The sequence below is a fragment of the Onychomys torridus genome, chromosome 18 (genome assembly GCF_903995425.1).
Source record: "Onychomys torridus chromosome 18, mOncTor1.1, whole genome shotgun sequence".
NCBI lineage: Eukaryota > Metazoa > Chordata > Mammalia > Rodentia > Cricetidae > Onychomys > Onychomys torridus.
Window position 1 is genome coordinate 37,847,589 of NC_050460.1, and position 23,261 is coordinate 37,870,849.

The following is a 23,261-nucleotide window of genomic DNA, read 5'->3' on the forward strand; positions in this document are numbered from 1 at the left end:
CTCACAAAGATCCGCCTGGCTCTGCCTCCTGAGTGCTGGGATTAAAGGCATGCACAGCCGCCACCTGGCAAGTTTGCTTATCTCTTGCCATCTACTCCTTTTGGATATAATCTTTCTTTCTTTCTTTTTTTTTTTCTAAAGCTTTCAGGTGTTCTGTTGCATTACTAGTATAAGATTGCTCCATTTTTTTTTTTTAATGTAGGCACTTCATGCTATGAACTTGCCTATTAGAACCTCCTTCATCATTTCCCATAAGTTTGGGTGTGTTGTGTATTCATTTGCATCCTATTCTAGAAAGCCTTTAATTTCTGTCTCGACCTATTTTTCATTCAGTCATGAGTTGCTTGATTTTCATGAGTTTGTAAGCTTTCTGTTGCTTCCATTGTTTTTGTTGAAATCCAATTTTAATCCATGGTGGTGAGATAGGGTAGGGTGTTATTTCAACTTTATTCTTTCGGTAGAGATTTTCTTTGAGTATGTGGTCAGTTTTGAAGAAAGTTCCATGAGGTGCTAAGAAGAAAGTACATTCTTCTGTATTTTGGTAAAATATTCTGTAAATATGTGAGGCCCATTTGGTTTATAACACCAGTTAGCGCCAGCATTTCTGTTTAGCTTTTGTCTGGATGACCTGTGAGTGAGGAGAGGCCACAGGAGGTCTGCTATGGAGCTGGGGATGAGACTACAGGACTGAAGGAAAGGAGAGAGAACTAAAGATCTGCAGTTAGCCTACCTGCTTCCCTAGCCAACATCTCTATTTTAGTGAGCTCTGAGGTCTCTCGCTCTCCAAATACTGGTCCTGAACCTCTGCCACAGACTAAAGAGATTTTCATTAATGTAAAAAGTAGTAACAAAGGGGGAAACGGTGATTTTCCCCTTAATAAAAAAATCTCATTTAGAGTTTTTTCTCTTTTGTTTTCTGAAATTATGCTATTCCTACTTCCCTAGAGCTCTGTTTTATGAGGCAATGACAGTATGATGCCTACTCTTACACCATCACTTAAAAAAAAGATTTCTATTTTATATGTAGGAGTGTTTTGCTTGCATGTATGTATGTCTGTACACCACAGACATGATGCTTTTGAAATACAGAGACAGTGTCAGTTGCCCCAAAGCTGGAATTACAGACAGAGGTGATCTGCCATATGAGTGACCAAACCCAGGTCCTCTGCAAGAGCATCAAGTGCTGAGCCATCTCCTCAGCCTTTTACTTTGTCACTTTGACTTCATTTTTCTGTTTTAAACTTCTATGGATCCTTTCAACATGTTTGGAAAACCTTTTGGAGTGGTTTATTCCATCACTTAACTTGACCTGGTAGAAATCACCCTGGGCGTTACAAGTTTCAGAAAGCAAGGTCAATTTATGCCTACGCAGCCACTCTGTTCTTACTGGTTTCAAGGCTCAGAGCAGTGCTTGTGGGTCAGTCTGTGGGTCACACAGCTAAGAGTTACCACAAGAGTGAGTCGGAACCTAGAGTAAGGTTTGTCAGCACCTGGAGGGAGGTCTTGACATACATCCTGAAAGCTGCTGGCAAGTTTGAGAGGAGAAGGAGGCCTTTCTTGGGAAGGCAGGTGGACAAGAAAACAAGCTTGAAATTCGGGAGCAAGGATTGCAGAAGGCTTGTTTGAGTGTGGGTACCGCCACTAAGCTAGAAGGGAAGGCGGGGTGAGGGGGTACGGCTTCCTACTTACAACTAGTGACAGGCTGAGAAGCCACGTGCAACTCAACCTGCAGCCAAAGCCCCGCGCACCCAATCGGCGGCGAGGGGCGGGACTGCAGGACACGCCCCCTAGCTCCCATTGCTAGGGAAGCGCTTCCGCCTGGCGGCCTGCGCCTGCGCAGTCTCTAGGCCCCGCCTCCTGCCCCTCCTTCCAGGGTCTCTCTCACAGCCAAGATGGCGGCTCCCTGTGTGTCCTGCGGTCGGTCGCTTTCCCGTCGGCTCTCTCACGCGGTTAGGGTTAGCCTCTGCCAGAGGCCCGGGTACTGGACAACCTCGGCGGTTGACTGGCAGGCGGGTCCCGGGTCCCAGGTAAGGTCCGGGGAGCTGGAGATGGGCGGTCCGTGTGGTTGGGTGATGTGAGCCGGCTCACCTTCCGGGGCTGCCCGCTGCCCGCAGCGGCGCCCGGCCCTGAGGTGTTGGGCAGAGATCGGAGGTCAGGCGTGGGAGTGGGCGGTTCAGCTGCGGGCAGATCCTGGTCCTGGGCGGCGAGGAGCGCGGCCGGGCGAAGTGTTCGGCAGATGGAGCTTAGCGGCTGCCGAGGTGTGGTGATCCGACCCGGGGGAGAAGGGGAGCCGAACCCTGCTGCGACCCGGAAGACGTCGTGGGGGAGAACCACTCCGAGGAGGGGACAGAGACTGTTTTTTTCCCACAAGTGCCTCGCAGGGTGGAATTTCAGCGTTCGTAATTCCCCTGACACTTTGCCTTCTGACATTTGCAGGGCAGGATTTTGCCCAGTTCGCTCGATCCTGAGGGGCAGTGTGAAGCTGTGACTTCCACCTCGCGGGCTCAGTTACCCGCTCGCTGGAAGAGGGAAAAAGACGAGTTTAGTGTGGGCTGTGATTGTATTTAAGGTGTCTGTGGGGGTGTCCCGCCGGAGATTTCCAGGACACCCAGGGAATAGCGCGCGGGGAGGGGGTAAAACCTGAGTAAGCAGAGGGACAGGGCCTTCAAGTACAAACAAGCCAGAAAAGAGACCTCCAGAGACTGAGAATGTGCTCCCCAAGAAGTGGGGTGTTGGAAAACAGAGCGTTGTAAATAGAAAGAGTACCAGATATTGGCAGAGAAATACTAGCACCAGATAGTGCAGAGAAGTTCAATACTGGATCTTAAAACTACTTTGCAAAATGACTGGTCATCTTTTTCTGTGTTGTTTGATGTTTTAAAATAAGGCAACCAACCTGTCCATTGTTCCGTTAAACATCGGTTTTTGTTGTTGCTGTTTTTGTAAATTGGAAAATGTGCTAGACATTTTTGTTTCTTTTATACACCTCTTTGGATTCTTTGGATATATGTGTGTGTGTGTGTGTGTGTGTGTGTGTGTGTGTGTGTATGCATATATTAATGTTCATATATATTTTTTTCCTGAGATGGGGTTTTTCTGAGTAGCCCTGGCTTTCCTGGAACTCGCTTTTGTGGACAATGCTGGCCTCAGACTCACAAAAGATCCGCCTGCCTCTGCTTCCTGAGTGCTTGGAATAAAGGTGTGCACCACCATGACCAACTGTTGAATATTTCTTTATACACATAGTTGCATATGAGGGGAACTGTACCATACAGAATATTTTTATTGTGATAATGTGTGTATGGGGTAGGTGGCTTTCTCTCCCTCTCCTGCATTCTGAACCTAGTGTCTACCCTTCTGTCTTTCTCCATATTCTTATAATTATGTGTAAAAATGCAAATTTTAAAAAATAGACCTTGCTGGGTCACATCCCTTGTACTTTTTTAAATTATAGGGGAAATGCACATAAGATTTTTATTATGTCTAAAACAAGTTCTGGTTGCCTACTACCTTCTTCTGGCTAATGCTGTCAAAGTAAATATCTTGCTCTGGTTCAGTGCTTTCATTTCTGTAGGGAGATTTTCACATGTGAGGTTATTGTTGCAAATGATAGATACATCTTCAGTTCCAATATTTCATATCACTGTTCCCAAAGGCTGTGTATAATTCTCTTTTATCACTGAGATATGAGAATGTTCCTTTTTCTACCGTTACTCGGATTTTTAATTTAATGACTTTGCTTGTTAATGTTGTAGGATGCTATTGGTCTTTGCTAATATTTATTTCCTTGTCACTCTTGAAACGACCCATCCACATCGGTATGCCAAATGTTTACTGAGCACATTTCTTGAACCAGATATTCAAATGTTGACAACTACCTATGAGAATTGATCCTTAGCACTCTCAAAGAATGGTTGTCTTGGAGCTGACCCTACAAATTCCTGAATACCACCACAGCGTATGTTTTGACACATTAAATACATCTTAAATAATAACTGGAAAACTTAACTCCTTTAGATCCTTAATCATTCCATACACACATGCACTGTTGTTAGTCACTTTTCTGTTGCTGACCAAGGCAACTTATGAAAGAACACATTTAATTAGGGCTTGCTTACAGTTTCGGGGGGGTTAGTCATGGTCATCATGGTGGGGAGCATGGAGACAGGCAGGCATGTAGCGGGGTAGTAGCTAAAGCTAGAGCTTTCATCCCAATCCACCACCAGCAGCAGCAGCAGAGTGGGGGAGAGAGACGGAGGAGAAGGGATGGGCGAGGGAGAGACTGGGCTTGGCATGGGCTTTTGAAACCTGAAAGGGACCAAGCATCAAAATATTAGCCTATTGAGGCCATCCTCTTTCAAACGACTCCCCCCCCCCCCCCACGCATACATGCACACACGCAAGCACGTATGTATGTATACATACACACATAATGACATTTAGAAACCTTTTTTTATACAGTGCCTGTCTGAAATGCTAATGTTTCTTAATGTTCATATTAAAAAGCACTTACCTACTTCTGCATCCAACATTAATAGCTGTATTTCTCTTGGGGCCCACGTTTTCTAAAACAAAAAAAAATGTAATGACTTTATGAGCAAATAAAACACTGTGCAGCTACCTCCCCTCACTTCATATTTGGGTCATGTTCTATTAATTATGGAATCTCTTCACAGGTCGTAAACAGCTTGAAAGGAGTAGAGGTAATAGAATAATAAAATGTATTTGCTAAAGAGTGTTTTTTCATTTTGTTTACACTGGTAAGTGTGTACTAGGTAGTGATATAAACAGAAATTGTGGGTGACATAAGATTTTTTGAGAAACACTAATCCAATGAAGAAAAGGAAGCAAGCTTTACTTAGGTGACTCCTGGTTCTCAGTTGGGTCCGTTACTAGCTGACTTCCTCCTCTGCCATTCTTATGGTGTACCCGTTTTATCGTATGCCTCAACACAGTCTCACACCTCTGAGTTTCCCAAGTTTGGTTAAGGATAACAGTCGTGTCGTGTTGGTGAGTGGCCAGACTTTTCATAAAGAATACCCTCACATGCTTGGAATCTGTAATGTGCTGTGAGAGATTTTCAGAAGGAAATACAAAAGAGCCACAGAAATGTATTTACCTAATTCATTGTAGAGTCAGTGGAGGGTTACAGAGGTGATTATGGGCAGCTTCCTAGGGGATGTGGTAATAAAATGGAAGCTTAGCAGCAATTAGTAATTTCATGTATATGAATATGCTTTATACATTATCTATAAATTTTATGTAATTATCATGCTCTAGAAGAGTCTAATTGCTCAAAGGTATGAAAAGGTACAGAATAATCGTAGTAGATTCTGGCAACAACAAATAATTGGTTAGCCACTTAGGGAACGAGTTGAGATTGGAGTCATCAAACCAAGCACATATGGCCACACTTAAGTATGCCGGTCACTGAAACAGTGTGTTTTGGGAGAAAGATTTGTTTACTTGTCAGACCACTGGACCCAGGAGAGCAAATTTCAACTCTGCCTCCTTGAGGTCAGAGTTTATAGTATTTAGGAGATAAAACACATGGTTGACTAGAGTGTAGGTGATTAGAGGTGGGTGAAAGTGCCTCTGTGATGGGTGGTCTGTCATATCTAATCGTCTTCCTGGCTCTTCATAGAAAGTAGCTGTATTTCTTTGTGTTGTGAGAAAATCTGTGACCAAAAGCAAGCTGGGGAGGAAAGGGCTTGATTGAGTGTAGAAGTTACAGTCCCTCATCAAGGAGAGTTAGGCCAGGAGCTCCGTGCAGATACTGAAGACCACAGAGGAGCACTGCTTACTGGCTCACTGGTTATGGCCTGCTCACTTTTGCTTACACAACTCAGATCCACCTGTCCCTCACTCCCAGCCCCATCGGGGGGTGGCATTAGCACCACCCATAACTGGACCTTGCTACAACAATCATTAATCAAAGAAATGTCCCACAGGCCAGTCTAACGAAGGCTGGTCCTCATTTGAGGGTCCCTTTTTCTAGGTGACTGTAGTTTGTGACAGGTTGACAAAAACTATCCAGCACATTGGCATGAAGTCAAAAGGTCACCTGTTAGCAGACAGAGTTGCTGCTTACAGCAGATGTGAGTTCTTTCCTAATTCTTGAACAGCATCACTAATCTTGTGACCTTAGTGGTATAATGTACAAACTAGAAAAAGTAGCCTGTTTAGCTAGTAGTCTCTCAAATTAGTGGTGAAAGCAAGTAACTAAAAGCAGATGGAGTGAAAGCTAATTTTCCCTTAGTCTCAGCATGTCAGAGGGATTGGAAATTTTGTTAAGTGCCATGTATGCTCTGCTCTTTTAGGTAGTGAAGGGTTTTGTTTTGTTATGTTTTGAACTTGTCACAAGTGAACAAAATAGTGTTGGCATTATTGTGAACAGTTGGTAAGTTCCCTTTCATGGTGCTCTGGAAAAATTACTCAGGAATTTAAAAACCCTCTATGATTATAGTTTAATAGAGTGGGCATGCTGTTTTAGTTTTTTATACTCTATAGTTTTTTAAATAAAAGTGGTACAGACATTGCTATTTTGAAAAATATTGCTGCAAAAAAATATTGCTGAGATACCTTTTTACTTTTTCTTTTCTACTAAGCATTTTATTAGTACCTAAATCTTTAATTTTCCCCAAACCCAACATGCTAATTTGGATGATCTGCCAGAGAAGAATGATCGCTGACATTTGGATGGCTTAATCCTTGTATGTTATGGTTTCATAGTAAATTCATTACTGTCTCTATGTACAGTATCTCTTCATTTTATTACTCATGAATTCCCAAGGATTGTAACATCCTGTTTTTAACACATTACTATGTTGGTCTAATTTTATAAAAAAATTACTTTTTAATCAGTGGCCAAAAGTACTTGCAAGATGCATTTTAATATTGACTTGCATTTTATCAGATGGCTCTATTCAGTTTTGTAAATTATTTATCTTCCTTAGATTATTTTTGAATATCAGTATTATTCAAACTATATATTCATAAGTGTATATACATCACAAACACACGCACATATCTATATATATACATACATATACATACATATATGTTGTATATCTGTGCTGTGGTATGTATGCTAAAGGTCAAACTTTGGGCCATATGCATGCTAGTTAGATATTCTGCCCAGTCTTTGAGTGTGTATTTTTAACTGTAGTTTATTAGTAGTGGGAAAGATAGCCTCTTTAGAGAGGTGTTTGTTCCCTTTAAGGACATTGTCCTGTCCTGGATAAACTTCAGTGCATTCCCTCATTGCCCTAATTATTAAAATACCTCTACATTAAAACTGATGTTTTCCTTATGCATCAAAATATAAATTTATTTTAAGAAAGCTTGGTGATGGATCCGTACCTCCCCATCTTGTTCCCTCCCTCTCCTCCTCCCTTTCCCTGCTACCCATTCTGTCCCCCAGGGGTGGCTAATGTTAAGCAGACATTCTGTTATGGGACTTGTACTTGAATAGTATGTACATCTTGAACAGAATCAGGCTGTTTCTCTGCTTTCAGTAGAGCTTCATACCATTGTAGCTCAAGTGAGTAATGGTTGTGTGAGAGCATCACTTATGCTCACCATAGTCATATTACCCTGATGGTTGCACCCATAACTTTTTATAGTTATTGGGTTGTTTTAATCATTATTCAGACATGGTCTGTATGTTTTATTTGATTGGTAAGTATGCTGAGTGTCTTAATATACGTGATTGTGGCATGAATATGAATGGTGAATTTTTTGTTGAGAGTCTAGCAAAATGTCTTACTAAATACATGCAGCAGCCATTTCCCCTTCATGATAACACTTCATGAGGAATCTGGTGTTTGGGTTTTTTGTTTGTTTGTTTGTTTTAATGTGTTCTGGAAGAACTGTGACCTGGGACACATGACCTAGCTTAGCCCACCTAGGTAATAATTCTCTCGACATCTTCAACATAAGAGACAAGACAGTGATGTCTCAGTTAATCTTAAGGACCACATTCTGATTATATTGAACCTGTTGTGGATCATTGGAATTTGTTTTTCCTTGTCAGAGAACTCCTCAGACCTGCCTGATTTTACATATAGTTGTGCAGTCTCTTTTTAATTTTTTTTTTTAATGGAGCTGAAGAGATGGTTCAGGAGCTAAGAACACTTGTTGCTTTTGCAGAGGACCTGGGTTCAGTTCTCAGTACATACATTGAGTGATCACAGCTGCCCATAACTCCATTTTCAGGAGATCCAGTGCCCTCTTCTGGCTGTGGGGACCTGCATGCATGTGGTGTACATACAGACAAGCAGGCACACACACATACACATTTTTTTTTAAAAGATCCTGGAAAGAGCTATCAAAAATTACAAAAATAAAATGCTCATTAGTATAGATTAATTATGCATGACAGGTTTCATAATCACATTTTCATACATGTAACTAGTAACTATTGACTGTTATCCCCCTTATCATCCTCCATTTATCCCTTCCTCTTCTCAGCTAGCAGTCCTTTCACTGCTGTGTTGGTTTATTTTGGTTTTTTGGTCCAGGGAGTTTCATAAGGGGTGTTTCCAGGAGCACGGGCACCTTTTACTTAGTTAAATCAGGGAGCTTTCTTTTGCTTATATCCAAAAGCTTCTAATTTATACAACTACACATCTGTAATTCCTTTATTGGAGTCCTTATATAGTTTCTTTCCTTCACTTTTCTTTCTAATATGAATTCAATATTTACCTTTTTAAAAATTCCTCATTATATTTTTCTACCTTTCCTATTCAAAGTAGCAGCACAGTCTTCTTTGTTCCCTTTTTATCCAATTAAACTAAAAAGAAATGGCCTAATACTTCTATAACACCATTAAAGTAATGTTGACACTGGCATTTGGCCAAATTTGGGACATCATAGCTGTCAGGATGTGTCTGCCTCGTTGGCAGCCAGCTTGATTGAAATTATAGTTGTCTGACCCACTGATTATCTTTAAAAAGAAACAAATTTGTCATGTTGTGTCTATACCTACTCTTGAACAAAAGTCTGGTGAAAATTCTGGCATCATGGCTCTGCAGTTGGACAGGGCACCTGTAGCTGATTCTGTCAGGATTGTTTCATGGTGCAAAGAAATTCTCTCCTAGAATTGTGTGTTTGCCTAAAAAAGCGGTTTGTTTGTTTTGTTTTTCATTCAGCCTCACCTTAATGGACTGTACCAATGAGTAGTAGGCTCCATTCAGTATACATGCTTTTATGTGAACTCATGGCTGGAATAATTCAGAACCTTTAAGAAGAAATGTATTCATTGGGCTGTTTCTTATGGATGTTGTATTTTTATGTATTTGAGAAAAAAAAATGTTCCAAATTAGGGACATCTCTAAAAGTCTCTTAAGTGAACAGGAAAAACTTTTGTAAATATATTTAGGCCTCTCTTATGTTAAAATTAGGAAAACTGTCATCTCATGTCACAAACTCCAGAGAATATGATTGACAAGTGAAGAAAGAAATGAAGTGAGGAAACAAACCTTCAAGTCAGTAATCAGCTCCTTCACTTGAGAAGATGCTGAAATGTGGGAACCAAAGAAGCACAGGGCGGGCGGCCCAGATAGATGAAGAGCCTTCGATGGGTGTTCATGTAACAGTGGAAGCTCGGCAGCAGTCCTTGCCTTCCATGGTTCAGCTCTTCGTGGTCGGCTTCAGTCCCGGAGAGCTTGTCTCTTTCCCAGTAGTGAGACCACACTCAGAACTCTTTCTGTCCCAGCATATAGCTAGACTTGTCCATATTATCATGAATTACTGTTGCTAATCTGTGGTGGTACTATTAGAAGTTAAGTATAGATGGAAATAGTAGATGCTATTTTCTTTTCTTTTCTTTCTTTCTTTTTTTTTTTAAAAAGGATTTATTTATTATGTATACATCATATATGACTGCAAGCCAGAAGAGGGCACCAGATCTCATAACAGATGGTTGGGAACCACCATGTGGTTGCTGGGAATTGAACTCAGGACCTTCAGAAGAGCAACCAGTGCTCTTAACCACTGAGTCATCTCTCCAGCCCTAGATGAGATTTTTGAGCTATCTGTGGTTTCACTTATCCCCTGGGGGCTTGGAATGTTCCTCTCTAGATAAGAAGTGACCCCCCCCCCCAAAAAAAAAAAGAAATCTTATTTTGACCACAACCATGTCACATCATCAAGGACATTCTTAGAAAGTTTGGGTGAGGGACAGCTCTGTGAGTTGGGGCATGTCAGGCTACGCTTGAGGGAGGCTATTGAGGCATGGAGTTTAAAGACAGACCAGCAGTAAAGCTAAAGATGAAGAGTGGCTGCCAGGGCAGGAGTGATGCTGCAGGAAGTGGAAAGGACATAGGAATGAAGGGTTAAGAAAGCACTGCACAGAAGACAGAGACCGGGGGTCCGAACAGACCAGGAGAATTTGTGTCTGGAGAAAAGATCGTTGCCGTGACTGAAGTGAATGTCAAGATGAATGATGAGATCAGTGTGAACAGGATATTTTCATTTACTAAAAACTCAGATCACACACATGTATACACACTCGTACACACTTTCTAGTGGCCTCGAGTTTAAATGAAAAGTAACAGGCGTTGATATTCCAGGGCAGTGTAAGTAGAGGTTGACAAGGTCACATTATGATCCTACCAAATTAAATTCAAGGTAAAGTGATTTACAAGAGTGGCAAACTTTTTAGTGCTGAAAGGTAGCATGCAGCTCTCTTCAACTACTCAGCATACAAGTTGATGTGGGGTGATATATTGTGTACCCTAATAAACTTGTCTGAGGAGGAAAAGATGATTGACAAATTATTACAGACACAGTATGGATGGAACTCTGGTTTACACCAGTGTGAATACTTGCTTGTAGTTTCTCTGTCTACACGTTGAATACTGTATCACTGCCTTCTGAATGGGAAGTATTTGGTCCATCATACCTTCCCTCTTAATCATCACAGAGAATCTCACCAATTTCACAAAGAAAACAGTAGTCATAAGGCATGATTTTAACTCTCTGCCTATGATCCCTTGGCTATAAGCTGTTTCTTTACATGATAGAGTTATATTTATATAACAATTAATACCTGTCATTTCCCATATTCCCTGGTGTATGAATATCATCTGTCAAGCAGCTTTGACTTTGTTAAAAAGATTTATTTTTATTTATGTGCCTGTTCGAGTATATGCCATGTATGTGGGTACCTGAAGTGGCCAGAGGGAGCGTCAGGTCCACTGGAGCCAGAGTTACAGGGCATTGTGAGCTGCTTGGTGTGGGTGTTAGGAACTAAGCTCTGGTCTTCTATGACCTGGACCAGCAGGTCTTTCTTCAGTTACAGGGTCCTGAGAGAGGATGAGGAGATCAAAAGATGAGGGGATAGGAATGTTTGGGGTCAGGAGGTCTTGCATAAGCTATGTATTATGCCAAGCAAGCTTATTAAAAACAGCTTCTTACATACTATTTTGTATGAAAAAAATGGGACAGAGTCAGCAAAAAGACAGCATACTATGGGACAGAAGTTACCGGGAAGCTAACTGAACATTGTTGCACAAAGGGAACACAGGATATTTCAAGAACTTCTGAGAGGAGCCCATGGGCCTTGGGACTGATAACCCATAGCCCCTTAGGGTAGGAAGAGTTGAGTTGACAGGATTTGAAATCACAGCTCCCCTAAGGCTATGGCCTCGGGCCATTACTGGCTCAGCCAAGTGTATTCCTGGTTTAGAAAAGGAGCTATGGTTCCTTCTCCATATAACAGGGGCTCAGGGAAAGCCTAGGATCAGCTTAGGCTTCAACACTCTGGAAAAGCAGCAAGTGCTCTTAAGTTCTGAACCATCTCTCCAAGCCCAGTTTTGGTTTGTTTGTTTGGTTGGTTGTTTTGAGACAGATTCTAACTATATAGCTCAGGCTAACTTCAAGTAGATTTTTAACAGACACATACCTCTATCTCAGATCTCTCCAGTGTACATCCAGAGTCATCTGCTTCCTGGAATGTTCATCAGACATCTCATTCTGAGTTTTCCTACAGTGGGACTGTGGCTTCCTTCCCTAACTGTGCCCTCCTCTAGACTCCTTTACTGCAGAGCATGGACTCGTGTTTACCTGAGGCTTGGATCTGCTGCCTATGATGCTGACTGCTGGGAAGTGTAGTGGGGGTAAACCAAGAGAGGGTCTTCTGGGTTGGTTTGAATCAGGGGTTCAACTGCATTTGAGAGCACTGTCTTCACCATGGTCAAAACATCTGCTTGTACTGTGTGCAGATCCTTTCGGCATTGACACCATTGAAATAATAATCTACTCTATTACTGTACTTTGGGCCTCAAATTAATGCGTTTGCTTGGATTTTTAAAGCAGAAAGCATTTTTATTTTAATTGCCTACAAAGGTAGCAAGATTCTCCTTTGCTGAAATTAGAGCTAGTATCATAAAAACAACCAGCTAAAAGGATATGTAAACTATTAACACATTAGATGATAAAACTCCTAGATTGGAAAAATGGCTGCACTAGACTGTGAGCAAGGGAATGAAATAGGTTCTTTCTCTAAAACAGGCTGACTCTGGTAGGCCTCCCATCCCCCAGGGGATGCTCTTTGAGTTTACTGAATGCTCAAAACTGCAGCCAGTACCCCCTCTCTATCTTGTTCTTTTCCCATTACATATCTACAATAAAGTTCACCCTGTGAATTAGGCACAATGAGAGCTTAAACGACTGTAAACTAATAATAGAATGCAGGTGGACATAGCTCCATCTCAGAATAATTGTATCACATTCATCCTTTATCCTCAAGTAACTGAAACCAGGAAAAGCAAAACAAGAGGAACTTCTGTGAACCTAAGCCACCGGTGGTCTTGTTTTTACTCACTGATAGTAACACTTTGTAAAGCATTGTATTGGGAGAATATAATTGTTGAGTAATTATATTTTCCAAAGGCGGAGCTCTGCTTTCCTAGCAAAAATAAACTAAGGTTTTATGCAACTTTAAATTGCTGTTTCTTACCCATTAAAGAGTGGGTCAAAATTATTTTCACCCAATTAATTCAGAGGCAGTTCAGAATGTAAGTTGTATTGTTAATTGGGTATTGTAATATTTTGTCTATTTTTTTCCTTCTTCTTTTTTTTTTTTTTTTTGTAGCAACCTTAGTGGTAAATTACTGTAGAATGTTCGGAATTTAAGAGTCTCAGAAGGGAAGGAGAAAAATGTAGGAGGGATAGTCTTTTGTGTGTGAAGGAGATTTTTAATGTGTGTGAGACCGGAACTGAGAGTCTTACTAAGATTTTGAAGTCTGAGTATTATTAGCGGTGTTTAAATTTGCTGGGGCAGCTGTAAAAGAGTTCATTTCAGGTCTTAAGAGAAGACTAGAACAGTCTGTCTTATTTTTATATTGTCTTTGACACTGTTTATTGAAGATGAGGTGTTGATACCCTGGAAGGAAGTTCCTCAAGGTGTGGCATAGAAGGACCAGCACCCACAGCAAGTGTGATGACTGATGCCTCAGGAAAAATGGGAAAGCCTTCCTTGTAGTTAGCATGTTGAGCCAAGTTGACTAGAAATCTCAGTTGGAGTAAAATGACTTCCTTATATTGCCATTTTCTTCATTATATCAGTTTGATATACTATATATAAAATAATTTAGATGTGATATAAGATATATATGAGGGGAAGAATAAAGTCCTAAGCCAAACCTACACTTTTGTGTTGCTCCTTCAAACAAGGGGAGTGCCCACAAGACCATGATACCATCCCCAACCCTCTTGTCTGTTGATTCTTGTATTTGCCTGTTTGTTTGTTAGAGAGGTCTGTTTATGTACCTCTAGCTGTTGGGAAACTTGATATGTAGACCAGGCTGACCTCACTCACAGATAACTATCATTACCACCACAACCCCCAAGCGCCTCTGCCTCCTGAGTGCCAATTAAAGGCATGCTGCCTGGTTTTTGTATGTTTGTCTTGTTTTGTATTGTTTTTCAAAACAGGGTTTCTCTGTGTAACCACCCTAGCTATCCTGGAACTCACTCTGTAGACCAGGCTGGCCTCAAACTCATAGAGATCTGCCTGCCCTTGACTTCTGAGTGCTGGGATTGAAGGCGTGCGCCACCACCACCACCCAGCCTCTCTCTGATTTTTTTAGAGATAGGCTCTCATTATGTCTCCCTGGCTGTCCTGGAACTCACTCTGTAGACCAGGTTGGCCTCGAACTCGCAGAGATAGGCCTGCTCCTGCCTTCTCAGTGCTGGGATTAAAGGCGTGTGCCAGCACTGCCGGCATGTTTGTTTTCTTTTTTTAAGTGGTGCTTTTCTCTTTATTTCTTAAACATTCAGTGTGACAGCTCACTGTCATGAACCAAACAGTACCATCTGTGGTGGTCACAGCAAGAGGCACCAATACTGCTCGCAGGCATTTTAGCTCTAACTAGTTGAAATGCTCTTGAATCAATGTACTTGTAAGCTTTTGCACAGAGATGATTAGGTCTAGCACCTTGGTTGGGAGACCTTTTTCCTTTGTTTCTGAATGCCTGTTGATTGAGGATGTTTTATTTAGAGACAGTGACCTGCTAAGTAAATCACTGTTTAATTTAAAAAACTTTCTTTTCTTTCCATACCCTTAGCTATTAAAGCTAATACACACCACAGTTGTAACAAGAAAGAAAAATGTCCAAGCCTCAAGACAGGCATCGTATACAGAGGATTTTATTAAAAAGCAGATTGAAGACTTCAACATAGGGAAGAGGCACTTAGCCAACATGATGGGAGAAGATCCAGAAACTTTTACCGAAGAGGATGTTGATGTGAGTACGTTAACTCTGATCAGAGAGTGTTTCTGCAGAGCTGTGGCTGTGGGCAACTCTGTCCTTGGCATAAACTCTTTGGCTCTGTAAAGCTTACATCAGGGTATTGGAACAAGGGAAGAGGCCTCTGTTGTAGAAAGGTAGAACATGTCTTTTCTTTGTCTTCCTTTCTGAGACTTCACATTATTTGAGTAATTTTTAAAATGACTTCAGCTTTGGCTTATTTCCTATTTGTTTTCATTCTCTCTTTTCCCAGTGCCCTTCTCCTTGGCTAGAATTTTTTGTTTGGTTTTGTTTTTAATACTTGGAACCATGATTTCGAAGAGACATGCCACTCTATTTGAAGCCTCACAAAGTATGGTAAGCTTTAGGTCTTATCTAGAAGTGAGTGGTTTTCTTGATTTTGATTCAAGGTCATAGAAGCCACTGTGAGTTTGGGAATGTTCTGTTGTGTAGTTTTGATGGTGATGTGTGTGATAATAGAAGCAGAGTCCAGGAAATTCCCTTAAGTAAGACTTGGGCAGTGTGGTTTTTCAGTTTTCAAAGGGAAGGTGTGTTCTCTGTGTCGGCGTCCTGCCGACATATTTATGTGCTTCCCATGTACATGGGGGCATCTGCAGACTTTAGAAAAGGGCATCAGGTCCTCTAGAACTGTTGGTTACAGGTGGTTGGGAGCTGCCATGTGGTGCTGGGACTGAGCGTGGGTCCTCTGCAAGAGCAACAGGTATTCCTAGTGTGCAGGCATCTCTCTAGCCCCTGAATTTTTTTTTTTTTTTTTTGAGAATTTTGTACATGAGTACTTTATTAACATCATTTCTACCCTTCGCTCACCCCCTCCCAAGTCCTTGGATGTCCCCCACTCCCTTTCAAATTCATTACTTTTTTATTGTTACGCACACGGGGGAGGGGCATTGTACACACACACACACACACACACACACACACACACACAACCTACTGAGTCCATTTAGTGATGCTTTTGTGTACTTGTGTTTAGGGCTGACCATTTGGGATTGAATAACCTCTCAGGGGCTTGTCCCTAGAAAAAACTGACCTGTCTGTCTGTCTATCTCCCCTCTCTGCGCTCCCCTCCCCCTCCCCAGCAGCCACTGATTGCTTATAGGGATGGGGCTTTGCCCCATCCACACTGGCATATTGACCGGTAGTATGGTTAGGCAATCTTGTTTAGCAATAATATTGAGATTTCATGGGTGCAGTTTCCCTGTCTTGTCTAGAAGATACTATCTTACTTTAGGGGCCCGGGTCCCTGAGGGGTAAGTGCTGGGGTTGTATTACAATTGTATCAGTTAGGGTTGTTTACCCCTTGGCGGCTTATTTTCTACATTTTGACGGGTTCTGGATCTCTGTAATGGTCTCTGTCTGCTGCAAAAATGCTTCTTTGAGGAGAGGTGAGACTGGGCTGTTGCATAGGCTGGGAGACTCCAGGCAGCCGTGGAGGTGGGGGGGGGGGGATGGGGACACCATGTGTGAGGCAAGCATTCTAACCAAGAGAGCTACATCCCAGCCCAGAAGGATACGTTACTGCCCTTGTAGGGAAAGGTGATTCAGTATAGGGACCTTATAACTGCTGTTCTGTGGTTCTATCTTATGATAACCTAGGAAGCATCTGAGAAATGAAGTGTTGGCACTTGTCTCAGATAATGTGGGTATTTCTTCATTTTCCTGAAAATTAAGCATCATGCCCACACGCCAAAAGGACAATGTTCCCACTGGAACTTTAGACTAATAGTCTTTCTTTCCTTATGTAGGCCTCGTCTCAGCCATAGGTACCTTTTCAAAACCCCTAATTCTAGGCAGGGCTCAGGGATGTCTTTTTGTTCACTGTGAATATATGTTGTTACCATTGGTTAATAAATAAGCTGCTTTGGCCTATGGCAAGGCAGCTTAGAGGCAGGTGGGAAATCCAAGGAGAGAGAAAAAGAGGGAGAAAGGTAGAGTCTAGGGAGACTCCAGCACCGCCAGAAGAAGCAAGATGTGAAAATACTGATCAGCTATGGACACGTGGGAACTTATAGATAAATAGAAATGGGTTAAATTATAAGAGCTAGCGAGCAAGAAGCCTACCATAGGCCATACAGTTTGTAAGTAATACAAGCCTCTGTGTGTTTGCTTGGGTCCAAGCAGCTCCAGGACCACAGGTAGGAGAGATTCTTCCCAATCTCAGGGCTGGGCAGGACCAGAGAAACCTTCCGACTACAAGGCATCTCCTTTTTTAAGCATATGACTTTAAAAACTTTTTTCTTTTTAATTTTTATGTATGACTGTTTTGCCTGCATAAACATGTGCAACAGCTGTATGCTCTGGTGTCTGGAGGACAGAAGAGGGCATCAGATCCCTCAGAACTGGAGTTAAAGATGGTTGTAAACACGAAGTGGGTGCTGGGAACTGAACCCAGATCCTCTGCAAGAGCAACAAGTGCTCTTAACAACCACTGAGTCATCTCTCCTACCCCTAGGCTCCTATTTTCTGTCATTTGCTTGTTTGGGACATGTTGTAAACAGTCATATAGCATTCAACCTTTTGTCACTGCCTTCTTTCACTTAGCATAATTGGTTCAAGATTTGCTCAGTGTGTAACAGTATCTTCATTCCTCTGTGTTACTGCTTTTCTACTGTTGGGATGGAGGACATTTTTTTTTCCTTACTCATCAGTTGATGGGCATTTGGACCATTTTTGTCCATTGTGAATACAGCTGCTGTGAACAGTATACTGTGAGCAGTATGATACATTTTTGTATCAACATTCTTTTTATTTCTAGATACTTACTTATATCATTACTACACCAAAGTCCTGAAGATTTGCCCTCCTGTTTTGATTTAAGGGTTTTATGGTTTTAGCTCTTACATTTAAGTTGTGGAACAAGGTGTTCAGCTTGTTCTTTTACATGTGGGTATTTAGTTAACCCAGCATCATTTGTTATAAGGAATTGTTGTACCCATTGAATTCTTTTGTCATTTTACTAAAAATCAACTCTGTGTGTGTGTGTGTGTGTGTGTGTGTGTGTGTGTGTGTGTGTGTATGTACATGAAGGTTTTATTTCTCAACCCTCAGTTCTGTTCCATTGTCTATATTTTTATTTTGTTGCCAGTGTAAGTCTGTTTTGATTGTTGTAGCTTTGTAGCGCATTTTAAATTGGAAAATGTAGACATTCTTTTCCTCCCTCCCCATAAGATAATGTGGGTTATTGTGTACATCTTGAATCTGAAATTTTAGGAGTCGTTTATTGCTTTCTGCATAACAGCCACCTAGGGTTGTGGTTTGGAACTTGCTAGACCAGTTAGGGGACTGCAGCTAACTGAAGGTTAAATTCTGACCTATGAGAGCAACATGTCTGGCTTGCTTACATTTTTAGTATCTCTTAGTAGTGTTTTATAGTTTCTAGTCTTTGCATGGTGTTTGGTAAGCTTATTTCTATGCCCTAATTTCTTTTCTAAAAAAATCCCATGAATAGAATTATTTTGTTTTCTTTTTGTATTCTTCAAGTATGTGACTTGACTTTTTTTTCCTACGAAGTGACTGTTTTGTAAATTGATCTTAAATCTGTAGTATTGCGGAGATGATTTACTGAGTCTTCAGGTTGATTTCTTAGCATTTTTGTTGTACCATCTTCAAGAAATACATACAGCTTTATTTATTTATTTTCTATCTGAATCCTTTTGCTTTCTTTTTCTTATCTACTTTTTCTAGTTGAACTTGGGATGTGAGTGCAGACACTCCCGTCTTGTGCCGGAACTTAGGAGAAAGTGTTCATTGTTTTACGGTTATGTAGGAAGCTAGCCATAAGGGTTTTGTAGGTACTTTATCACATTTGGCAAGTTATTTCTCATACCTAGTTGTTGAATCTTTTTGTTGTTAACACAATGAATATTGCTTAACACTTTTTCTGTGACCATGTGTTGTCTTTTATTCTATTAATCCACCTAGTATATCATGCTTTAATATTCAGATATTAAAATAACCTCTGTATTCATGAGATAATTCCACTCCATCAGTTTGTGTAATTTTATGTATTTATGGATTTTTTTTTTTTGAGCATTTTGCTGAGGATTTTCAAGTCTGATACCAGTTTATAGCTCTTTGGGTTTGGGGTCTGTTTTTTGAGACAGGGTGTCACTGTATGGCTCAAGGAGACTGAACTTCTGATCCACTTGCCTCAGTCCCCCCAGTGGTAGATTATAGGTGAGTACCAACATGTCCGTGTTAACTGATTACCTTTTGGTGTTCATGGGACTTAGTAGCCTTTTGAAAGGAGGAAAATCACTCCACAGCTTCATTGTTCTGTCTAAAGAATAAATGTTTTCTAAAAGCATGACAGTGAGGAACCAGTAGAGAAGCATTCAAATCTGTGTGAGCTAACAGGCATCTAAACATATCACTGTGGTCTGCAGAGATGGCTGGAGAAATAGCAAAGAGATACTGTACCAGCGCCTGTGGCCTTTAAGCCAGTGTCTCTTTGGACTTTAAAATTGTTTCTGTCCAGCTTATTTTAGTTTTACTCAATCAACTAAACAGAGAGTCTATCTGTGGGTGGGGGTTAAACATTTTCATACTGTATTAAAAGTGAATTATCCTTTTTGGAGTTGCTTATTCATTGCTTAAATGTTTACTTTGAATATTAGTTTGGGAAATTAAAACTGGTTTTTTGTGAGTGATAAATTTTTGTACCGTAGACATGGCCTGTAACATCATTTAGTTACCTAGTTAAAAGTTCAGGCTCACTATAATTTTCACATGGGTAAATTAAGTGACATTGAAACTGTTACTTTATATATTTACTTAGAAATTGATTTTCCATATTAATTTGCCAATGCTAAAATGGCAAGAACTCCAAACATTATGTTATATATTTAGGCAAATATATTTAAGACTTAAAACAACTTTATATGGAATAAAGTATCATAAAATGTTTTTGTTGAGGTGTTAATGACAGATACACATTTGAAGATCATTTAGTCTGTTGTTTTAGTAACCTTTAGTAAGTAGTGAAATCAAGAATTACTATGAAAACATCCTTTTGTTTTTAATCGACTTTTAAAATGGAGTTGGATTTCTGGGAGGAATAAGAATGCACAGCATGTAGAATCTTGTTATATTGGTGTCACCTTTGTGACAATCTCATGAGAGTTGAAGCAGTACAGGAAGCTGTAGAACCCGGGCTGAGGGACTTCCTTGCGGTATCTCCTGTGCTGTGATGTTTACCAGGTCAAGTCACAGTGATTCTCTCATCACAGTATAAGCAGCATGCGCATAAGACCGTGTTACTGTTCTCATCACTATCTGTAGTGAGGAATAAGGTATACTGCAGCTGGAACCATCCCATAATGCCCCAGATGCCTTCCCCAGGCTTGTGTTTGGCAGAACCACCCGAGATACTGTTGAGTACAGTGATTTACCATGGTTGATTTAAAGGGGAGATTGCCCGGTGTCCTGTAGGATGATGTGGCTTTCCTAGCTCCATATCCAAAAGCCCACATGGAAGTGAGTGTTTGCTGTTTCCTTGATACCAGTGACGTAATTCTGCCGGGCTAAGCTGTGCTGCACGTGATTGATCAGCTTCACTGATTCTCACAGTTTATTACAATTAACTCTTGGCCTTTTATTAATTTTAGTGGATTCCCTTTGGCGTTTTAGAAGGAGATGTAAAAGCAAAAGCAGACAGTGACAACCAACTCTCATCAAAGCATTACAGTTATCTACTCAATATGGTTTCTTTTTTTTTTTTTTTAGGAGGCTTGGTTTTATATATATATATATAACAAGGGAGACAAAATAGGTGATGAGCTGTATTTGGCAAATTCCACATGAAAACTGCTTAGGTATATCCAAAGACAAAAACAGTTTATCAATATTCAAAAAAATAATTTAAGCAGCCATTGCATTTGCTGTTATGTATTTAGACATTATAATGTTTTTCTCTAGTGTGTGTATTTCTAATCTATTAATGAAAAGTAAATGCTGTGATCTCCCCTTTTCACTATGATCAGGAGTTTAATGTTTCACAGAAGCAAGTCTTCCCGGTGAGGGAAAGGAACTACCACACACCAAAACCTGTGTGTGCGATGCTGTCAGGGAGCCCAAGCCACTGTCAGATCTAATCTTCACAAACAGCCCCAAGATGTCTTCAGATGTGGAGGACTCCCACTCAGTGGCCTTTCTCTGAAGCCTGTACAGTTTCAGATTAGTATTTGGGGTTAACAGTCTCCAAGATTAGTGTTTGGGGTTAATAGTTTCTGAAATCAATTGCTGTCTCGTTTCGTGGAGCACAGTGAGTTTAGTGTTAGCCAACAATGCCTCAGGACTACCCTTTCTATTCTGGGACTCCTGGCTGTGGCTGGCAGTGCATGTTTGCCCCTGTTGTGAACGGCCAGGCTTTGCTCTCTGTTTCTTGCCATCCCTTTTCCCATCAAGTGTCTGAGTGTGTATCCACCTCTAGCTTCTCCCTGTTAGCTAAGCTTTTGGCATAACTGAATTTGTTTGGAATGTGAATTGAAACAGAGAGCAATTGATTTTTAGTTTTCAAAGTTACCTTAGAGAATTGAGTTTGAATAGAAATCTGGCTTTGCTGAATGTCGCATATGAAATTTATGTGTGAAAATTATATTCAGCTAATATTCCTCACTAGTGTTTCCTGTAAGATATTTAGAGGGTACTAAATGTGTTAGCAGAAATACAAAGAAATTTGATGGATGAGTTTGTTTAAATACAAATCGTTCTTGATGCTATTGCTATTAACTTTTGAATTCTATCACTTGGAAGAGGTGCTATTTTTAAGGCTACAGTAATATATGTCTGGAATTTCTTAGTAATCTCTTTCTATATCTGAATATGCTGGTGCAAGCCTGTAATACCAGATTTGGGAGAGGGAACCGAAGGGATTAGGAGTTCCAGGTCCTTAGGAACTCCTGCTTAGAAGCTGGAGCAGGAGAAGGCCAAATACTGAAAGACAGTGGTGTGTGTGGTATTGTCCTGGCTGTCCTAGAACTCACTGTGTAGACCACATGCTACTGCCATGTGTTGATGGATGTGGGAGATGATTTGTGTCTACAGCAGTTCATGACTCTTAGCAGGAGTCTGTCAGGTAGAACAGGGAGCTGAGTGGGTTGTCTAGTGGGAAGGAGTTAGAAAAAAGGGATCTCTGTGGGCTGTGAGGAGCTAACAACACATGAGTGTGGGATGACACATGATAACACAGGTTCAGTTTCCTGAGCCCAGGGCACACTGATGGCCAAGTGAATGGTGGGAGCAGATCTGCACACAGAGCAGACGTGAGTAACACTGACTACTACTGACTGCCAGTCTGCAAGGTCTCAGTGAGTCTCTTAATCTCTCATCCCCATTTGAAAACTGGTGTATGACAGGCATGCCCTGAAACTATATTTCCTTCTGACTAAACACATAGTAGTCATAAATTTTAGGTTGGAGACATTCATTGACTTAATATTAACTACAGTGAATATAGACATGTGCTCATATTTACTAATGCCTTTATTTGGGAATTAAAAGTTAAGTTCTATATTACTGTAGAATTTCAGGAAGAAAGCCAGCAAACTGATGTATAATACTGCTGAAGTCTACCAATTACTTTTTAATTGGTATTATAGACTTCATTCTAAAACCAGAATGTTTTATTCTCCTCAGTGTGAATGTGCTGTATGAAGTTTCTCTAATTGATTTGCTGTGCCCATTCCATTTGATGTATCATTTTTCACAATATTTCATAATTTGTGCTCACTTCTAATGAACAGAGTCGTTAGGACAGGCATGTCTAAGTACAACTGACAGCTAACATTAGGTGCCAGATGCAGTTTGTAAAGCTATGTACAACTGTGGAGAACAGTTTAAATAAATTAGCACCTGTACATTAGTCTCACTTGCTGGTAATTTATAAGCGAATCAGTAGAGATGACATTTAGGTAAGTCATTGATCAAGTTAACAGCTGCAAACCCCCTGCCCAGCTGGGATACCTAATTAATAGAGATTGCATTGCTGACCTGGTGCTTCTCCTGGGCTGAGGCTGCAGTCCATTTAGACTTTAGATGGAAGCCCAAGAATGCAGTCAGAGTGCCTTCACTTTAAGAAACTGTTGAATTGCCAATATTATGGTTAAAACAAAAATTACGCTTAAAAAAAAAAGAGATACTAGTATTTACTAATGATGTTAACTTTATCATGTTACTTAAATTTTTGCAGTGTATAATCTTTGTCTCTTTGTAGCCCTCTTGTGTGAGAGTCAGATTAGGTGTCCATGTCATACTGTAGTGTATGTACTTAGTGTTTAAAGGGTGTACTTCAACTGTGTGTGTGTGCACACACGCGCAGAAGTCATTGACTGTTAACTTTATGTGTAACGATTTTTAGCATGTGACATTTAAAACATCAAAGAACTTTGCCAGGTTAAATTAATGAATTCTGGGACTTTGTGTAAGAACTGTTAAACTAGTACCCACAAGAAAACCCCTTCTTTTTTTCTGTTCCCGAAGCTAACG

General features: G+C 40.7%; 1 protein-coding gene across 3 annotated transcripts in view; it reads left to right on the top strand.

Annotated features, from left to right (window-relative positions):
• The first annotated feature begins 1,833 nt into the window (after positions 1 to 1,833).
• The window catches only part of Mrps9 (mitochondrial ribosomal protein S9), a 52,090-nt gene continuing 30,662 nt past the window's right edge, over positions 1,834 to 23,261 (top strand). For 2 of the 3 annotated variants that reach the window (XM_036167744.1, XM_036167745.1), the window contains exons 1-2: positions 1,855 to 2,027; positions 14,574 to 14,753. In XM_036167744.1, coding sequence (XP_036023637.1) covers positions 1,893 to 2,027; positions 14,574 to 14,753 — 315 coding nt within the window. In that variant the 5' untranslated portion in view covers positions 1,855 to 1,892. Of the gene's footprint in view, positions 2,028 to 14,573; positions 14,754 to 23,261 lie in introns of all 3 variants that reach the window. The other variant, XM_036167746.1, reaches the window with a different exon arrangement.